A 20,988-nucleotide genomic window follows, 5' to 3' on the forward strand; every position below is an offset into this window, starting at 1 on the left:
TCATGTGGTACAGAAGTCTATAGTATATATAAATTAAAATGTAATCAAGTCACAAAGGAAGTTAGGCTAGCTAAGGCAAATGTGAAGTTGCTAGCAAAGAATATATATATAAAAAAAAATTTCTATGCTTATATTAAGAGCAGAAGGAAGGGATTGAATCACATTGGGCTACTTGATATCAATGGGTTAACTGTTGAAGACCTTGCTCAGGTTGATGACAAACAGAATAGGTATTTTGCATCTACATTCACACCTGTGGAATTCTTTAGGGAAAGGTGTACCAGAAGTTTTTCAAATTCAAAAGGGGAGCTAAATTACTTTGTGATAACCGAAAGAAAACTGGAAGAGAAATTGTTGAAGCAGAACATAAAAAAGGTACCTGGGAGTGGATGAAATCTGTTAAATTATATTAAGGGAGGCAGCAAAGGAGGTAAGCAAACCTTTAGCCATAATTATGAGTGTATTCTTGGATTCAGGAACCATCCCTATGGACTGGAGATACATGAATGTATCTCCAGTTCATAAAGAGAGATCAAAAGGTGACATGGGTAATTATAGACCTATTATGACAGATCTCCATTATTTTCATTGTACTATCTGTTTCAGGAAAATAAATAATGGAATCAATGGTTAAGGTTGTAACGTAGGACCATTTGGACAGGAATGCAATTATACTGCAGTCACAACATGGATATATTACAGGGCAGCCTTGTGTAACCAATCTGATAGGATAATTCAGTGACCAGAGAACTAGATGCAAAAAATAATTTTGATATCATATACTTGGGTTTCAGGAAGACTTTTGATACTGTTGGACATAAAAGACAGCTGTAGAAACTGGAGCAATGTGGCATTACGGGCAAGTTACTGTTATGGATAAAGGGATGGTTAAGTGGAAGAAGACAGACTGGTTATCAATAGGCACTGCTCTTCATGGACTGTTATTAGTGGAATCCTCCAGGGTTCAGTGTTGGACACTGTTTTAATATTTATTAATGATATTGATAAAGATATATCAGGTTTAATGTCTGAAGTTTGCAGATGATACAAAGGTTAGCAGAGTGGTTAACAACTGTAATGACTGCATGCTACTGCAACAAGATCTGGAAAAATTGGGTTGATAAGATAGAAAAGGCAGTGGAAGTTTAACACTGACAAATGCAAGAATAATTATTATGTACTGTAATATGTACATATTAACTAGTTGACATTTCTGTTCACTGATATTTGTGGGTGAGGGTTAAAATTTAAAACAGTAAAATGATAAGGAATCAATGACAAAGAACATGGCACACAAATTGCAAGTAATATAATACGTGCAAGTGAGAACAGAGTAACAATTTTATGAAGCCTTAAAAATAGGAATGAAGAGAAGATTCTGAAAATTAATTTATTTATATGATTGAAGATTCCATGGAAGTGTAAGCACATTTCACCATAATAACCCACAGAATTCCAGCTGTCGGTATTATCACAAATTCAATAAGATAGAGTTTACTATTCGTTTATGATAGATTGCAATAACAGAAAAGCCCAATAAACAGATGAATCCGAGCGAACCATGCAGTTCGCTCGGAGAAAATCGTAGGGTAATCTCCAGTGCTGCGGTCTCCTGCCCTGATTAAACGGCACGTTGTCCCAATTAAGCAAAGTAACTCCTGGCTTTCTCGATTCAGTTCTGTTTTTCAAGATTTGCCCCAAATAAACGGCTGCCCCGATTAACCGTTAGCCCAAATAACCGGAATCCACTGTATATGATATCAAAATTATTTTTTTTCATCCAGTTCCTTTCTGAACATGTCATACTATCCAATCCAATTGGTCAGACACGACTTCCCCTTAACAAACCCATGTTGTGTCCAAATTATTACTACAGTCTTGTCTAGATGATCCTGCAATGCTACTTTAACCAGTGACTCCATTATTTTCCCTGGAACAGAAGTTAAACTAACAGGTCTATAATTATTTGCATCACCCTTTGTGAATTGGAGATACATTTGCACATCTTCAGCCCGTGGGGCCTTCCCCTGAGTCCAAGGATACTCTCATAATTATGGCTAAGGGTTTGCTTACTTCCTTTGCCGCGTCCTTTTCTCATGTGCCTTTCTTATGTTTAACTTCAACAATTTCTCCTCCACTTTGCTCTCAGTTATTACAAAATCATTTAATACAATGTTAGAGTTTGATAAACATCTGGCCTTCTCCTCCTTGAATAACTCCTCATAAGTGAATGTAGATGCAAAATACTCATTTAGTTTAGCAGCTATTGAAGACCAATCATCTACAGTCAACCCACTGATTGTCAAGTGGACCAATCTGATTCATCCCCTTCCTTTTAGAGTTTATAAGAGAAAAGAAGTCTTTGCTGTTTTTCTTTGCATCCTATGCCAAAGATTTCTCATAATCTGCCTTCGCTTGCCTAACCTCCTTTGTGACTTCATTACAGACTAGCTTATGTCGATCACAGCCATCTGTGTTGCCTGCTAATTTATATGCAACTCATGCATTTTTTTCTTCTCTGCCACGAGTCTCATTAGTTCATCTGATATCCATTTGGACCTAAATATAGAACAGTATTTCTTAGTTGGAACAAAAAGTAGCTTCCAAGATTACTTCCTCAAATGCTTCCCATTTAGAATTTGCTGTAGGTGACATCATCAGTTGGTCCTTTTGTATAGAACTCCTCCTCATCTATCTCAGACTACTGTACCCACCTTCACAAAAGCAAAACCCTTCTCTTTACCCCTTATTGAAGTTGTTGTTGTTGTGGGGGTTTTCTGGCGCATAAGCTGCTTTGGCTATAATACGCCTATTCCTTTATTGTAATAAAATATGAGAATTTCTTGTCACGTCAGAAAAGGCAGAAATCAGAAATGAGTAAAAACTCCAATTTTCTTCAGAAAGTTAAAAAATTCAGAAATATTTGCATTGTCACCAATGACATTCTCTGGGGTTATTGGTTTCCGAAGGTTAACCAAAGATAGTAGGGTTGTATTTCTGTCTTGATTATAGTGTGGGCATTCAATGAGAATGTGTCTCACAGTCAAATTTAGAGAACAATGTGGACATTGTGGTGGATCATCTCCTGTGAGTAAATGAAGGTGAGTCAAATGTGTATGGCCTATTCTTGATCTTGAAAGAAGTACTTCTTCTCGTCTTGATGAACGGACACTGGAACGCCAAATTCTAGGATCCTGTTTAAATTGAAAAAGTTTGTTATTTGTTTGAGAGTGCCAGAGTGCTGTCCATTCTGTTAGGCATTTACCACAAATGATTTGTGGATAGTCTGATGCTGGAACAGGTATATTGGTTAAATCTAAGGTAGATGGATTTTTTGCAGCTTTATCGGCCAGTTCATTACCAGAAATTCCAGAATGTGCCAGAATCCAGCAGAAGGTGATCCAGTTGGTGGCGCTCTTCAATCTGCAGTAATAATCTTCTAATTTCATTTAGAAAAGGGTGAACTTTATCTGTGGAGTTAGATAATGCCATAATTGAGCTGAGGGAGTCAGTGTAAATAACAAATTTTAATGAGCAGTCAGAACAGAGAATTTCTAAGGCTAGTTTAATTGCATATAATTCTGCTGAGAAGATACTGAATTCAGGTGGAAGGGATGCTGAAATAGTAGTATTTAGGAACACTGCTGCTGCTCCAACATTTGAGTTAGATTTAGAGCCATCTGTATAAATTGGGGAAAAGTCAAAATATCTGTGAGTGTGAATTGCATGAAGTTGTTTCACATTTGATGCTTGAAGAATATTTTTTCCCCACTGGCAAAGGTAAGTGTCACAGGTGGGTAGAGGAGTACGAGTCCATGGTGGTTGATCGCATGTTACTACTTCTTGTACAGAATGAATGGGAACATTCCAAACCTGCATCAGTTCAAGAAGGCGAAGACCAGCTGGTTTTACTATGCTAGGCTTAATTCTGTAAAGGTTTTCTAATGGTGGATTGAATAAGTATGACTGAATTGGATGCGAGGCACAACTTTGTATTTTAACAGCATACTTCAGTAGCAGTGTTTTCCTACGTAGAGTTAAATGGGGCTCATGTGCATCAATGTAGAGGCTATGTGCTGGTGATGTTCTGAAAGCCCCAAGTGCAGTCCTCAAGGCGCTGTGCTGAACTGGATCAAGCCAGCGCAAAGCACTTGCTCTGGCAGAATCATAGACAGGCGCACCATAATTGAGACGGGATTGGATTAATAAGTAAGGAGGTGCGATCTGCACCCAATGTTAGGGCAGATAAAGTTCTGAGTATATTTCACTTTTTTAAACAGGAAGTACGTATATTTTTAATATGGTCTAAGAAATTTAATTTGTTGTCAAGGATTAATCCTAGAAATCTGATGTTAGTAGTGACTGGGATGGAGACGTTGGAAATTTGAAGTTCAGGATCCAAATAGAGTTTGCATTGTCTACAAAAATGGATAGCAACTGTTTTCTGTTGTGAGAGCCAATAGCCATTAAGGTTGGCCCATTGTTGTATTTTATTCAGTGATATCTGAAGCTGCCTTTTAATAGATCTCATGCTTTGGGAATGACAGGAAATGGAAAGGTCATCCGCGTAAAGATATGATTCAACTGTGTTTGGAAGCTGTTTAGTGATGGAATCGATTCTAAGAGCAAAGAGAGTGGCACTCAGTACAGATCCCTGAGGAACACCTTCCTGAATGAAAGTTGTAGAGAGGCCGTTTTGGTATTTTACTTGAAACGATCTAGTGTATAAAAAGTTCTGAACAAATATGGGAAGATTGCCCCGTAGACCGAGAGAATAAAGATCACTAAGTATGCCATGTCGCCAGGTGGTGTCAAAAGCCTTCTGTATATCTATAGAAACCATTACCACATGCTCGTGTTTAACAAAAGCATTGCGAATGGCAAATTCAGCCTTGATCATGAGATCTAAGCATGATCTGTTTTGTCGAAAGCCATGCTGACTATTGCTCATTAGATGTTGTGACTCTATGATCCAGACGAGTCTACTGTGGACAATTTTTTCAAGGATTTTGCTGAGGCAGCTGGACAGAGATATTGGTCTATAGTTATGGGGATTGGTTGGATCTTTTCCAGGCTTCAGGAACGGCCAAAACAATAGAGTGGTGCCAAGAAGCTTGATAAATTTTTTCTAAAAAAATACGGTTGTAAAAGACTAGGAGGAGGCGCAAAGCTTTGTCATCAAGATGTTGCAGCATGACATAATAGATGCCATCTGGTCCGGCGGCACCATTACAAGCTGTTTTAAATGGTATGCAATAGTTCAGAATATTGTAGAGGTTTGTTATATGGTAGAATGAGGGCAGTTTGGAAGTTAATAGAATACTGTTCTCGACCTGTTTTTAATTCGTTGGAAAGATGTAGTATAAGCTGATGTTGCTGAGATCTCAGCAAAAGTATTGCCCAAAGCATTAGCTATATCCGAGGGACTAGATAAATCTCGCCCATTCCAGGAGAGGACTGGAGAAGGTATGGTTGGAAACTTACCAGAAAGCTGTGTAATTTTTTTCCAAATTAATTTGCTGTCAGTGTTTCTGTTAATTGCTGATGCAAAACGGGTCCAGGATTCTTTTTTGGCTTGCCTCTGTATGAAACGTGCTTTTGCCCTTTCTTTCTTATAATTTATCAGATTGGCTGTGATTGGATATTGCCGAAACAAATTCCACGCTTTATTTTTTGCCTTTTTTGCTTTGGTGCATTCCTCATTCCACCAATAATTATAGTGCTTACGGCCCGGTGGATTTGATAATGGTATTGTATTTTTAGCCACGTTTAAGAGATGCAACATGATGTAATCTGTCACATCATCAATACGCTGGAGACGGATTTTTTTCTCATCGAAAGAGATTGATGACTGAAATTTTGCCCAGTTTGCTCTTGTAAATTTCCATTTCCTGCAGGGTTTAGTTAAAGGAGTCTGTGCTATCAATACCTTGCATACGATTGGGAAGTAATCACTGCCCATAGGATCGTTTATAACATACCACTCTATGGACAGGACCAGTACTGGAGAACAAATGGAAAGATCTATTGCTGAAGTATGTCCAGTTGGGAGCTGAATGTGAGTGTGCGTGCCAGTATTCAGTATGGCTAGGTTTAGTGCCTCTAAAAGGCTTTCAATGAGTCGACCTTGTCTATCTAATTTAGTAGCGCCCCCCCATAGTGGGTGGTGACCATTAAAGTCCCCTAAAATACAGAAAAGTGGAGGTATCTGTATGATGAGGTCTTCAAGTTCTTTTAAAGAGTATGTATGGTTTGGCTGCAAGTAGATTGACACAAGTGTTAATGAAATAAGGAGCGCGAACAGCAACAGCTTCTATTTCAGTTTGAAGTGGGATATGCTTTGTTGGGCTCTTTGAATTTATCAGAATTGCAACACCACCATGGGCAGCATTTGCTGTATTACGATCTCTTCGATAAAGGCAATAGTTCTTTATCGAAGGAGAAATTTGTGAAGTTAAGTAAGTTTCTTGGAGACAAAGAGCAACTGGCGAATACCGATTAATCAGATCATGGATATCATCTGTGTTGCAACGAAAACCTCTGCAGTTGCATTGCAAAATACAAGGCATTATTTGTGTTTAACTGATGGAGCTGTATCTGACTGCTTTTTGAAGGTGACTGGCTTATGATATTCTAATTTTGATTTATCTTTTTTTGGAGAAAACTGGCCGACCAGTGTCCATTTCTTCTTCTTCAGCGTGAATTTCTAAAATTGGATCTCCCTGTATAGATGTGCTATCTGTATCCATGTTTGTGTCCTGAGTATTTTTCATTGCATTTGAGTTTGTAATATTGGATGTAGTAATACTCATTGGAGGAGGAGATGCTGCTAGTATTGTCAGAGGAGTATTATTTGCCTGGTCTGAGACTTTGGGTTGTTGTTTACTCTTACATTTGGTTGTTTCTCAGAGAGGACAGTTCTAGCCCAATCAGAAATTGATTTATTAGTGGAAACGGTGACATCTGTTTGAGTGGAGACTGTTTCATATTTTTTTACTGCATTGGCATAGGTTAAATTTTTGTTTATAGTGGGTGTAACTTGTTTTCTTGCTTCTTGGTAGCTGACTTTATTCTCAACCTTGTATTTTACTATTTTTTTCTCTGTTTTCCATTTTTCACAAGTTTTGGAATATGCAGGGTGGTCACCTTTGCAGTTAGCGCATGTCATTTTTGTAGCCGAACAGTCACTTTGATTGTGTTCTGAGGACCCACAATTGGGGCAGACTGGAACTCCTCTGCATACAGTTTGCGAATGGCCATACTTTTGGCATTTGTATCGTAAAGGATTGGGAATATATGGGCGAATGCGGCATAGTAAATAACCTGCTTTTACAGAGGTGGGTAAGTCAGGGGTATTGAACGTGAGAATAATGCTTCTGGTAGGTGTAAGTTGATTGTCTTTTTTAGTCATTATGCCCTTTGCTTCAATGACATTTTGTCCCTGCAGCTCTTGGGTTATTTCTTCCTCGCTGACATTTAGAAGATCCCAACTGGATATCACACCTTTAGATGAATTTAGGGTTGCATGAGGAGATATTTTTACTGGGATACCAGCAAAATTACTAAGTTGTGAAAGTTTCTCCGAATGTCTGTGGTTATTAGTTTCCACTAATAGGTCTCCGGATTGCAGTCTCTTAACAGTCTTAGGAGATCCTGCAAGAAAGATGCATTGCAGGATCATCTAGACAAGACTGCAGCAATAATTCAGACACAGCATGGGTTTGTTAAGGGAAAGTCTTGTCTGACAAATTTGATTGGTTATTATGATGTGGTCACAAAGGAACTGGATGCAAAAAATAATTTTGATATCATATACTTGGATTTCAGGAAAGCTTTTGACACTGTTGCACATGGAAGACTACTGTACAAATTGGAGCAGAATGGTATTAAGGGTAAGTTGCTACAATGGATAAAAGGATGGTTAAGTGGGAGAAGACAGAGGGTGGTAATCAATGGGTGCTGCTCTTCGTGGACTAATGTTATTAGTGGAGTCCCACAGGGTTCGGTGTTGGGTCCACTGTTGTTTTGTATATTTATCAATGATATTGATGAAGGTATATCAGGCTTAATGTCGAAGTTTGCAGATGACACGAAGGTTGGCAGGGTTGTTAATGACAGTAATGGCAGTGTGCTACTGCAACAGGATCTAGATAATTTGGGCAGATGGGCTAAGAAGTGGCAACTGAAGTTTAACCTTGACAAATGCAAAGTACTGCATATGGGTAGAAGTAACCCCAGAGAAACGTACCAACTGTGTGGTACTACACTTAAGGTGGTAGAAAATGAAAAAGACCTGGGAGTAATTGTGCAGTCAGATATGAAGTTTTCTGAGCAATGTAGACAGGCTGCTAGGGCAGGTCATGGGGTTTTGTCAATGATATATAGGAATTTTGCTAGCAGGGAAAAGGAGGTGATTGTCCCTCTGTATAAGGCAATGGTCAGGCCACGCCTTGAGTACTGCGTACAGGTCTGGAGGCCTCATTTTAGGAAGGATGTAGATTTGCTTGAGCGTGTACAGAGAAGAGCAACACGATTGGTGAGGGGAATGAAGGGATCCTCTTATCAAGAGAGGCTTAAGTTCTGCAAATTGCAGTGGCTGGAGACTAGGCACCTGCGCGGTGATCTGATTGAGGTCTATAAGGCCTTGAATGGGTTGAGCACGCTGAATTCTGATGGGATCCTCCCACTTGTTCAGAATACGAACCTACGGGGACATAAGTTCAAATTAAGAAAGGATAGATGTAGAATAGATGTGCGGAAATTTGCCTTTAGCCAGCGGGTGGTTAATTGCTGGAACAAACTTCCATCTGTCGTTGTGGAAGTTGATAGGTTAAATAAATTTAAGGAGGAACTGGACAGGCATTTGAAGGGTATGGTGTGATTTTTTTTTTTTTTTTTTTTTTGGCTGATGCTGCATAAGCTCCTACACTTGCTTTCTTGCATCAAGTGCCACTACTACTACTACTACTACCTTCCAGATGTTTCTGAATCACAAGGGAGACAGTTTACTCATAGGTTGACTAGAGAGGGAGTGGAAAATTAGAACCGATGGGCAGGGTTGCTCCATCCCGTCAGTTTTCAGTCTTTTGGTGTTATTACCTAAATCGTGATTTGTGTCATGGTCACTGTAATTTTCTGTCCTGGAGCTCGAATGCTCTAATGGTGGATAAGTATTTTTATCCATGTTGGCTCCTTTTGGCCCTGGGGGTTTTTCTTTACCTCCCAGGTTACCAGCCCTACCACGGGAAGGCGGCAGGAGCAGTGCCACGAGGTGACCAAGCGGTTGTTAGTTGAGTCAGTACTAAAGGAAAAAGAAACAGAAAGGTATCTTTCCTTTCTGGGCCTTTGCCTACTACTTGTAGAACGAAAGAGCTACTGAAATATAAAATGAAATGAAGAAAACGCTATTCAGAAATAAACAGAATATGTATTTGCAAAAGCTCTTTAGACAGTTCACTTGAATAAACGCACTGAAATCGCTTGGCCATGGAATGCTTGGCACCCGGGGGCCTCTTTACCCCTTATGGTAGTTACCTCTTTGAGTAACTCCCACTTCAGCACACTGTGATCAATGCCACCTAGTGGTTCCTTTATCTGCAGAGTCTTAATGCATGAATAATCACTGCTGATAATCAGATCAAGAGTGTTATTCCCTCTAGTTACCTCCCAAACAGGTTCTGTAGAATACAATCATCCAATAAATCCATAAAAGCCTTGCTAGTGTGCAAGTGACCAACCCACAAGTTCAAGTCAATATCTGGGAAGTTAAAATCCACCATTATAAGACTGATTTACTGGCCCACTCTTTATCTGTATAATTGTTCATTGTACTCATCAGAATCATTAGGCCTACAACAAACTTCTATCCTCATTTTTGCTTTCCCAGTGCTTATGCCACACTAAACTGACTCAATACTGCACTGTCCATTTATGTCAACTGGATATACTTCCTTAGATTTTTTGTGTTTCTTAACTAACAGCATAACCCCTCTTCCTTCCTATCCTTTCTGTACACATTGTACTCCACAGATTCCAATTCTGTATTCCTTATTAATGTGTGACACCACATCTCTGATATCCCAACAATATCTGTTCATTGTACTCATCAGAATCATTAGGCCTACAACAAACTTCTATCCTCATTTTTGCTTTCCCAGTGCTTATGCCACACTAAACTGACTCAATACTGCACTGTCCATTTATGTCAACTGGATATACTTCCTTAGATTTTTTGTGTTTCTTAACTAACAGCATAACCCCTCTTCCTTCCTATCCTTTCTGTACACATTGTACTCCACAGATTCCAATTCTGTATTCCTTATTAATGTGTGACCCCACATCTCTGATATCCCAACAATATCTGCTTTTGATGTCTTGACAAGCACTTCAAATTCATCAAATTTATTTACTATACTCCTAGCATTGGTGTAGTGCAAGTATACATGCGCCTGTTCTTACTCTTAGTTACTCTAAAACAGCCCATGCATTTACTTGTTTCGCGACTCCCCTCCCACCAGTTCCTGAAATCCCCAGCAACTTGCTTTCTGGGCTGCTGCTCATTCCAATAGAAGCTGTGCAAGAATCCCTTACACCTCTGCCTGCGGCTACTGTTAATCTATTATTCTTTGAATCCCCCCCCCCAAGCTAGCAGTTTGAAATACAGTTGGCCAAAATTAACAAAGCAGTCAATATTTGGATGCATAAAAAATTAAAAATTGCAGTCATTGCACAAGCAGATCATCAGTTATCCGGCAAAAATAATAGCCATGCTTAACAGCCGTGTCCGAAACCTACCTAGCATTAGTAGAGGCATATGATGCAAGAAAGCAAGCTTACGCAGCATCAGCCAAAAAGGGGGGGGGGGACCACACTTCCATTTCACCCCTCCGTTCGTTCGAAATACGTGTCCGGCTGAGCCTTAAATTTATTTAGGCTATCAACTTCCACAACAAGGGATGGAAGTCTGTTCCACCAACCAACTACCCACTGGCTAAAGGCAAATTTCCGCACATCTATCCTACATCTGTCTTTCCTCAATTTGAATTTATGCCCTCTCAGGTGATTATTCTGAGCAAGAGGAAGAATCCCATCGGCATTGAGCATGCTCAAACCATTCAAGACTTAATACACCTCTATCAGATCGCCTTGCCAGTGCCTAGTCTCCAGGCACTGTAATCTGCAAAACTTAAGCCTTTTTCATAAGAGCAACTCTTTGTTCCATTCGCTAATCTTGTTGCCCCTCTCTGTATTCGTTCTAGCAGCTCTACATCCTTCTTGAAATGAGGCCTCCAGACCTGTATACAGTACTCAAGGTGTGACCTGACCATTGCCTTATACAAGGGAATAATCACCTCCTTATCCCTGCTAGAAAAATTCCTATATATTATTGACAAGGCACCATGAGCTACTCTTGCAGCCCATCTGCACTTCTCATAGAACTTCATATCTGCCTGCACAATTACCCACAGGTCATTTTCATTCTCTACCACTGTCAGTGTAGTACCACAGAGTTGATACATTGCTCTGGGGTTACTGTTTCCCATATGTAGTACTTTACATTAATGAGGTATATAAGGCCTTGAATGGGTTGAGCACATTGAATTCTGATCCTTTCACTTGTTCAGATTATGAACCTAAGGGGGCATAAATTCAAATTAAGAAAAGACAGATGTAGAATAGTTGTGCGGAAATTTGCCTTTAGCCAGCAAGTGGTTAATTGCTGGAACAAACTCCATCTGTCGTTGTGGAAGCTGATAGGTTGAATAAATTTAAGGAGGAACGGGACAGGCATTTGGAAGCAATGGTGTGATTTTTTTTTTTTTTTTTGGCTGATGTTGCATAAGCTCGTACACTTGCTTTCTTGCATCACATGCCACTACTACTACATTTGTCAATGTTAAACTTCATTTGCCACCTCTCAGCCCATCTGCTCAACCTTTCCAGATTCTGTTGCAGCAGCATAGCGTCAGTAGGGTCCTTAACAACCCCACTAACCTCTGTATCGTCTGCAAACTTGGACATTAAGCTTAATATGCTATCATCAATATCATTTATAAATACAGAAAACAATAATGGACCCAACACTGAACCCTGAGGAACTCCACTAATAACATTAGTCCACAATGAGCAGTGTCCATTGATTACCACTCTGTCTTCTCCCCCTCAACCGTCCCTTTATCCATAGCAGCAATTTGCCTCCAATGCTAAACTGCTCCAATTTGTGCAGCAGTCTTCCATGTACAACAGTATCAAAAGCCTTTCTAAGATCTAAATATATAATATCAAAGTTATGCCCTTCATCCAGTTCTTTTGTGACTGCATCATAGTATCCAATCAAACTGGTCAGGCAAGACTTTCCCTTAACAAAACCATGCCGTGTGTGAGCTATAACTGAATTCTTATCTAGATGATCCTGCAGTGCTTCTTTAACCAGTGCCTCCATTAATTTTCCTGGAACAGAAGTTAAACTAACAGGTCTATAATTACTTGTGTCAGCCTTTAATCCTCCTTTGTGAATTGGGGTCACATTTGCACATCTCCAGTCTGTGAGTACCTTCCTTGAGTCCAAGGAAGCTCTCATAATTATGGCTAAGGGTTGGCTTACTTCCTTTGCCTCCTTTAATACTGTATAGATCCCATCCACTCCAGGTGCCTTTCTTGTGTTTATCTTCAACAATTTCTCCTCCACTTTACTCTCAGTTATTACAAGATTATCTAGTTTACTGCCAGAGTTGAATACACCTCTGGCATTCCCCTCGCTGAATAACTCCTCACGTGTGAATGTCGATGCAAAATATTCATTTAGTTTGTTAGCTACCTGAGCAGGATCATAAACAGTTGAACCATCGATATCAAGTGGACCAATCTAATTCATCCCCTTCCTTGTAGAGTTTACATAAGTAAACTCTTTGCTGTTTTTCTTTGCATCCTTTGCCAAAGATTTCTCGTAATCTGCCTTCGCCTGCCTAACCTCCTTTGTAACTTGGTTACAGATCAACTTGTATCTATCATAGTCTTCTGTGTCACTTGTTAATTTATATGTATCCCATGCATTTTTCTTCTCTGCCATATGTCTCATTAGTTCATCTGACATCCATTTAGGCCTAAACCTTGAACAATATTTCTTAGTTGGTATGTAAAGCCTAGTAGCTTCCAAGATAAGTTCTTTGAATGCTTCCCATTTTGAGTTTGCTGTTGGTAACATCATCAGTTGGTCCCACTGTATAGAATTTAAATACTGTCTCAGACCATCGTAGTCGCCTTTACGAAAGCAAAAATCCTTCCCTTTACCCCTGATGGTAGTTACCTCTTTGAGTAAATCCCACTTCAGCACACTGTGACCGCTGCCACCTAGTGGTTCCTTTATCTGCAGATTCTTAATGCATGAAGAATCACTACTGATAATCAGATCAAGAGTATTACTCCCTCTAGTTGCCTCCCAAACATGCTGATGTAGAAAACAATCAACCAATAAATCCACAAAAGCCTTGCTAGTGTGTGAGTGACCAACCCACAAATTCCAGTCAATATCTGGGAAATTAAATTCCCCTATTATAAGACACTCTGATTTACTGGCCCACTCTATTTCCCTGTACAGTTTCTTATTATACTCATCAGAGTCATTAGGCCTATAGCACACTCCTACTCTCAATTTTGATCTCCCAATGCTTATGTCACACCAAACTGACTCGACACTTCACTGTCCAGCAATGTCGACTGACTTCACTTCCTTGGATTTTATGTGTTTCTTAAATAATTGCATAACCCCTCCTCCCTTCCTATCCTGTCTATCTTTTCTGTACACATTGTACTCCCCAAATTCCAGTTCTGCATTCCTTATATCTGTGTGATACCACATCTCTGATATCCCAACAATATCTGCCTTTGATATTTTGATGGATAAAGCAATACCTCAAATTCATCAAATTTGATGAATCAAACTCCTAGCATTGATGTACACGCAAGTATACATACACCTGTTCCTATTCTTAGCTACCCTAACACAACCCATGTGTTTACTTGTACTGCAATAACTCCCAGCAGTCTCTGAAATATCTTGCATCTTGTTTTCCAGGCTGCTGCTCATTTCAATAGAAGCAGTGCAAGAATCACTTTCTCCTCTGCCAGTGGCTACTGTTAATCTATTAGTCCTTGTATCCCCTCAAGCTAGCAGTTTTCCGACCCACCTTAACACTGTCTCGATAGCCTCAGCAAATATTCTTGCACCCTTTCTATTTAAGTGTATCGCATCCCCCGTAGAAGTAGCATTGCAACAGCACATTACTGTAGAAAGCTGATATGTTTCTGCTGTGCTTATAACACCAACTTGTCATTTTCTCTTATCTGAAAGAACTCTGATTGGGTCCTAAGCTGATTCTATTTTTTTTTATATCACCTGCATAATTATAAATTATCACAAAAGTGATTAAGCTACTGATACTGATAGTTAAACTCAAAAGTGCCTATTGGCTCTGAGGTGCAAAAAGATCTTAAATTTTTTCATAAATCATTAAACAGACACCACCACCTTTATTATTTTTGAAAGGTCAACGCAATTTTTTGTATCAGCAGTGACAAATGATGCAAGCAATCTTATATTACAGGATCAGCCAAAAAAAAAAAACCTTCCCACATCATTTGTCCATCCCCTCTAATAATTTGTAAAATTCTTCCTGAAACTACCCACTTCTGAAACACCAGGTGGAAGTAACAATCAACTACTCTGTGGCTGAAATTAAATTTCCCCATATGTATATGTATCTTACAACCATCCTTCATCAATTAAAATTTATATCCCCATATGTGTGTTGTCTGAGTCAGAATAAGGCTACTATCAACACTTAGCTTAACTGACTAATTCAAAGCCTTAAACTAAACACCTGAATCAGACTCCTCACTTTTATTTCCTGAACTAACAACCCTCTTCTCTGCAACAATTATAACAGATCCACATCCTTGTTAAAAAGAGGCTTTCAGACCTGTATACAGTACTCATGACATAGCCTAACTATTGCTTTATAAAGCAGAATAATTACTTACTTATCCCAGCTGGCAAATGTCATGTATATAGCAGGGGGTACCCAGGGGAACATGAGCTGTCCTAGTAGCCTGACTGAACTGCTAGAGAATTTCATATCTCAGTACAAAATCATCCACAGGTGCTTTTCATTTTCTACTACCTTCAATGTGGCACAGCATAGTTGGTATGTTATTCTGGGATTTCTGCTAGCCATATGAAGTACCTTGAATTTGTCACATTAAACTTCAATTGTTACTTCCCAGTGCAGCTTCAGAATTTTTCAAGATCTTGTTGCAATAGCATACTCTGATTATCATTAACCAACGTGCCAATCTTTGTAACATTTATTTATTTATTTTTATGAAAACTCCAAACATGAAAGGCAGTAGAACCTATAGTACTTAGTACCATGCATGTGCTGAGGGTTGAGAAGATGAAAGACAATACTTGTTGATATTATACTTGAATTCTATAGATTTAAATTTTCAGGAAATACACATGAAGGAAGGTTGTTCCAGAAAACAGAAATTGAATGAATAAATGAGGAAGAAAAAAATTTAGTAATGTGAATTTGAAGTTGGACAGTAAAAGGATGTTGACTGGTTGTGGCACATATTTGGACTGCTTTGGCAGTTAATAGATTTCTTCAGAAAATATACAAGTTACACTGGGACGATAATTGGATGGGAGGGATGTCACCCTTTTTAGGAACTGGCTGGATATAAGCAGATTTCCAAGCAGAAGGAAAAACACTTTGGAATAAGTAAGAGAAAAAAAGTAAGTTCAGGAGCACAGGTTTTCAAAACCTGTGCTCCAAATAAGTGGAGAAATACCATCAGGACCTGGAGCTTTCTTGAAGGATGTTAAGCAGGTCAGCTTTATCTTTGGCTGCAGTGGCAATAGGACCATCTGGTTTTGACAGAGGTGGGAATAGAGATGGGCAAAAGTAGTAGCCAATAGCTTTGTGAACTGGGAAAACATTTTCACATCCCTAATCAATAGGAATCCCCCCCCCAAATCCAAGGATGCATCTTAATTATGACTAAAGGTTTGTTTGTTTGTTTTTTTTTTTTTTGCCTGTGAACACATTATATATATATTTATTATAATAATAACAACATAAAAGACTAACAGAGAGTAACTGACACTCAAATAATAATACAATGTTTTATGCAATTTAGTATTTATATCTCATTACAAAATCAAGATATTAATATTAAAAAATAAAATAAAAAAATCAGAAAACACTTAAAATCGGGATAAATTTACATATGCAAAACATGTTCAATAATTCCATCTTTCATTTAAAACTAAATTTTAAACTACCTTATTATGAGGCGTAACAATAATAAATGCATCAAAATGTAATAAAAGGATACATGCTAGCACACTCTGTTAAAGAATTCCACACGGGAGTCAAAATATGTGGGAGCCAGGAAGACATTTGTTTAGGTACATGTTTTACAAGAACTGTCAGAGCCTTAAAAAAAAAAAAAAAAAAAAAAAAAAAATCATTAAAGGCAAACAACTTTCCTTTTATAGAATCATATACATATATACACAGTAGGCCCTTGATTTAACAGACTACATGGGGGAAGGGGTGTCCGCTATTATTGCCGAAAGTCTGTTAAATCTAATGTATTTTAAAAACATATAATAATAACGAACTTACAATGTATAGGATGTATTAAAATGTTATTATAATGTACAGTAATACCCCGAAGTTACGCGATAGGTGGGTCCGACGAAAATCGCGTAAGTCGAATTCGCGTAAGTCGGGGTACAACTTTGCATATAAATACATATAAATTTTGTTTAATTGGGACCAAGGACTAACAAAAACACTAGTTTAGAAGAAAAATATTAATAAAATTGCAGTTCTTTATACATATTAATACAAAATATGTATTAAAAAAACAAATGACTTACGTTAAAAAGTTATTTCGATGTCGATGGCTTCATAAAATCTAACAAATTCGTCTGACGACACAGCGCGTTCTTTTTTTCACGCAGAATTTCTTCGTAGCAAGCTAATAATTTTTTTTATTCCTTGCTTTGTAGCTATAACGCGTTCTTCGTTCCATGTGCTTTTCGCCGTTGCTTCATTTAGGCCTGTAGCACGTGCAATATCACATGGTCTTTCATTTCGCTCAAAGCGTTTCACAATTTCATATTTTTTCTCTATCGACAGAGGCGGACTGGCCATAAGCCTTACTGGGGAAACCCCAGTGGGCCAGTGTGATTTTGGCCATAAACCATAGTATGAGGCCACTATAAATTTTCCTGGGTAAGAATTTTTGACCCAGTCCGCCTCTGTTTATCGATAATTGCTTTTCTTTTTCTCTCTGAATCTGCAGTGTCTTCACCAGGACGCTTCCTTTTCACACCTTTTAATTAAGTATTTTACTCATTTTTAGGGAATAAAGCACAATTACAAAACAAGGAGGCACGCTTGATACGCATAAACAAAGCTGCGCGCATGTAGCAACTGAATAAACAACACCATAAAGGCAGAGATACGCTATTAACACCTCACATTTCTAGGGGTTACTACCATAAAACAATAAAAATCCAGTTGCGTTTCTGCTAGTGAAATCTGTTATAAACTGGTAGTAAACTCGATCTAATTGCATTTGCGATTATACCGATAGCTGGAATTGTGTTGGTTTTTACGTTATTATGGTGAAATGTGTTTCCCCTTCACTGATATAAAAAACATAAAAGCAGCAAAGTTGAATTTTGTTCATCTTTCGCTCTCATTCTCCGCCGTCGCACCGTATATCGATAACATATGAAAAACGACCTTGAAGATAGTGGGCGGCAGCGTTGCCAAACGAAAAAATCAAGAACCGCGTAACTCCGAGTTCGCGTAAGTCGGGGTATTACTGTATAAGTATGAATAAAATATTATTATAATGTACATTGAGTAATTTACACTAAAACATCTGTTAAAAAGATAAAAATAAATTTACGACAGGAACCAAACTTTATTTTAATTAAACACATCAAAAACTATACAATGTAACTAATGGAGTGTTTCCACAACTTTTTTAATTTTTTTTCCCTTAAAGCTCACACAAAGTTGTTATCAATGTGAACATTAGTGTTTTCATTTAAATCCATTTTAGAGGGGAAAAATACTTTAAAATTCTTTAACTCCATTGAATAAAAAACATACAAAAAAGGTTAAAAAAAGATACATAATATTCAATATTAATATTAACTTAATTGAAAGAATCAATTTTCAGAGTCAGAAACAACTGTCATATGGAGGGAGAGGTGTAGAGAGAGAGGTGTCCTTGCTGGTAGAGGGTTCTGGTAAAACAAGTCCAGTTGATGAAGTGGTCTTGAAGAAATCATCAAGCTTCAGTTGCCTTACACCTTGTTGCTGCTTCCTTATTACTGTAGATAGAAATTCTCTAAAACATTCATAATAAGGAAGCACATCAGGGTCTGATGATGATTCAATATAATGTATGATATCATCCACATGTTGTCTTATAACAGACAATTTAGGATGAGGTGCAACTGATTCTTTGTTATCATCTTCGTCCTCTTGTTCTCCATGAAGAACATTTTCCGCAATTTCTCTATCAGAAAAAAATTGATAGCCCAGATCATTTTCAAGTCACCGTTCCACATCATTCTCAGTTGCATTTTTGTTGCCAGCCCTCAGAAGAGTGTACTGAAAATTAGATGCTTCAACTCCCTCAAAGTCCATTTCAGGTTCTACATCATACAACTTGGTTGGTTTGGTTGGTTTAAATGGAAGTTTATTGGCACAAGGGCAACTGAGGCCAAATTGTGCCTGTCACAGTAATCGTGCAAATGATTTTTTTTTTTTTTTTTTTTTTTTTCCAGTCATATGTCAGATAAATTCATATAAATGAATTTGTTTTAAAAAATTAAAAAATCGGATAGATTTGCATCATCATCACCGAGGATATGGTTCATCTCTAATGAATTGTTTTGGGTTAAAACCGATTTAAAATTTGTTAATCGGGCAGCATGATTGTAAGGACACTCGAGGAGAATGTGCTTCACTGTAAGTAGGGCGGAACAATAACGACAGTGAGGAGGTTCATCCCCTGTCAACAAATGGAGGTGGGTGAGATAGGAATGACCAATGCGTGTCCTTGCAAGGACAACCTCTTCTCGTCTGTTTAATCGTGAACTAGATTTCCAATACTGTGGCTTTTTCTTTATTTGGAAAAGTTTATTTTGGGTCTGTTGTTGCCATACTGATGTCCATTAGTCAATACATAACTGTTTTATGATAAGTTTACAGTCCATATAAGGAATCGAGGCAAGTGAAGATACGGGGTTGACTGGATTTTTTGCTGCTTGATCTGCTTTCTCATTTCCCTGGATTCCAGCATGTCCAGGAATCCAGCAGAACCTTACCTCTGTGTTATGTTTTGCGAGATTAATTAGCTGAGCTCTGATTTCTTTCAGAATAGGATGAGAGTTCGGACATTTACGTTGTATAGAAGTTACTGCACTCAAGGAATCGGTATAGATTATAATTTCTTCGTTAGACCTGTTGTTGACGTGTTTGATAGCCATTTCTATTGCATAGAGTTCAGCGGTGTAAATACTGCAACTTGGGAAAAGTTTTTCGGAGATTACACAAATGGGAAGGACTATTGCAGCACCTACATCTGTATCAGATTTGGATCCATCAGTATATATTTGAAGACAGTGAGTGTTTGCTGATGCATGAGTTGAATGTAGCTGCTGTATATTTTGATGGTCCAACGCCTGTTTTCCCCACTTTTGAAAGTATTCATCGGATAAAGGTTTGAAAATGGACCATGGAGGCTCAATTTCTCCGGTGTCAGGGTGGATATTGTCTAGTGGGACACTCCAATTCTGTGTAACATCCTTCAATCTGATTCCGGCAGGTTTATTTTCATTTGGTTTATTTCTGTATAAATTTTGGAAAGACGGAGTAAACATGGAAGGCCAGATGGGATGTGAGGGCATACTCCGAAGTTTGGCAGCATACGTAAGCAGCAGCATCTGCCTACGAAATGATAATGGAGGTTCATGTGCATCAATGTAAAGACTCTGGACTGGCGGCGTTCGGAAGGCACCTAGAGCTATTCTAAGTGCATTATGTTGAATGGTATTTAGGGACTGTAATGCTGATTTTCTAGCTGAGTCATATACAGGTGCACCATAGTCTAGTCTGGATCAGATTATAGTTTTATACAGGTGAAGAAGAGAGAGTCGATCAGCTCCCCATGACATCGCAGAAAGCACTCTAAGAATATTCATTTTCTTCAAACAAATAGTTCGTACATGCTGTATGTGTTTCAGGAAGTTTAATTTCTTGTCCGATATTAAACCTAGGAATTTAATATTTCACTGACTGGAATAGCATGATTTCCCAGGCGCAATTCAGGATCAGGGTGCAGTTTTCGCTTCTTGCAGAAGTGTATAGCGACAGTTTTCTCTGCTGACAGTCTGTAACCATTTTGTGACATCCACGTTTGTATTTTATTTATTGATAGTTGGAGTTTCCTTTCAATAGAGTACATATTTTGTGAGTGACTGGATATAGTGAGGTCATCGGCATAAAGATAAGTTTCTACTGAATTCAGTATGATTGCTGTTAGAGTGTGTATCCTAACTGCGAAGAGTGTGGCACTAAGGACTGACCCTTGTGGGACTCCTTCCTCCTGTTTGTAAATTTTGGAGAGAGTACCTCGATAACAGACCTGTAGAGTTCGATATTCGAGAAAGCTCTGAATTAATGCTGGTAAATGTCCTTTTAATCCTAGGGCATGCAGGTCACGAAGGATGCCATGACGCCACGTAGTTTCAAAGGCTTTCTCTATATCTAAGCTCACCATAACCAAATGTTTGTTTTTTATGAATGTATTTCGCACATTTGCCTCAGCCTTTATCATAAGGTCTAAGGTAGATCTGTTTTTACGAAAACCAAACTGATCGTTGTTCACAGT

The 20,988-nt window shown here is 38.4% G+C and overlaps 1 protein-coding gene across 1 annotated transcript in view; it reads right to left on the reverse strand.

Moving 5' to 3' along the window:
• The window catches only part of Ipo9 (Importin 9), a 358,080-nt gene that overhangs the window by 232,558 nt on the left and 104,534 nt on the right, over nt 1–20,988 (reverse strand). Inside the window, exon 7 of the mRNA XM_090372279.1 lies at nt 16,399–16,499. Coding sequence (XP_090228405.1) covers nt 16,399–16,499 — 101 coding nt within the window. The remainder of the gene's footprint in view (nt 1–16,398; nt 16,500–20,988) is intronic.

This window comes from Mastigoproctus giganteus, chromosome 4 (assembly GCF_048544385.1).
Source record: "Mastigoproctus giganteus isolate SK-2022 chromosome 4, ASM4854438v1, whole genome shotgun sequence".
NCBI classification, from domain to species: domain Eukaryota; kingdom Metazoa; phylum Arthropoda; class Arachnida; order Uropygi; family Thelyphonidae; genus Mastigoproctus; species Mastigoproctus giganteus.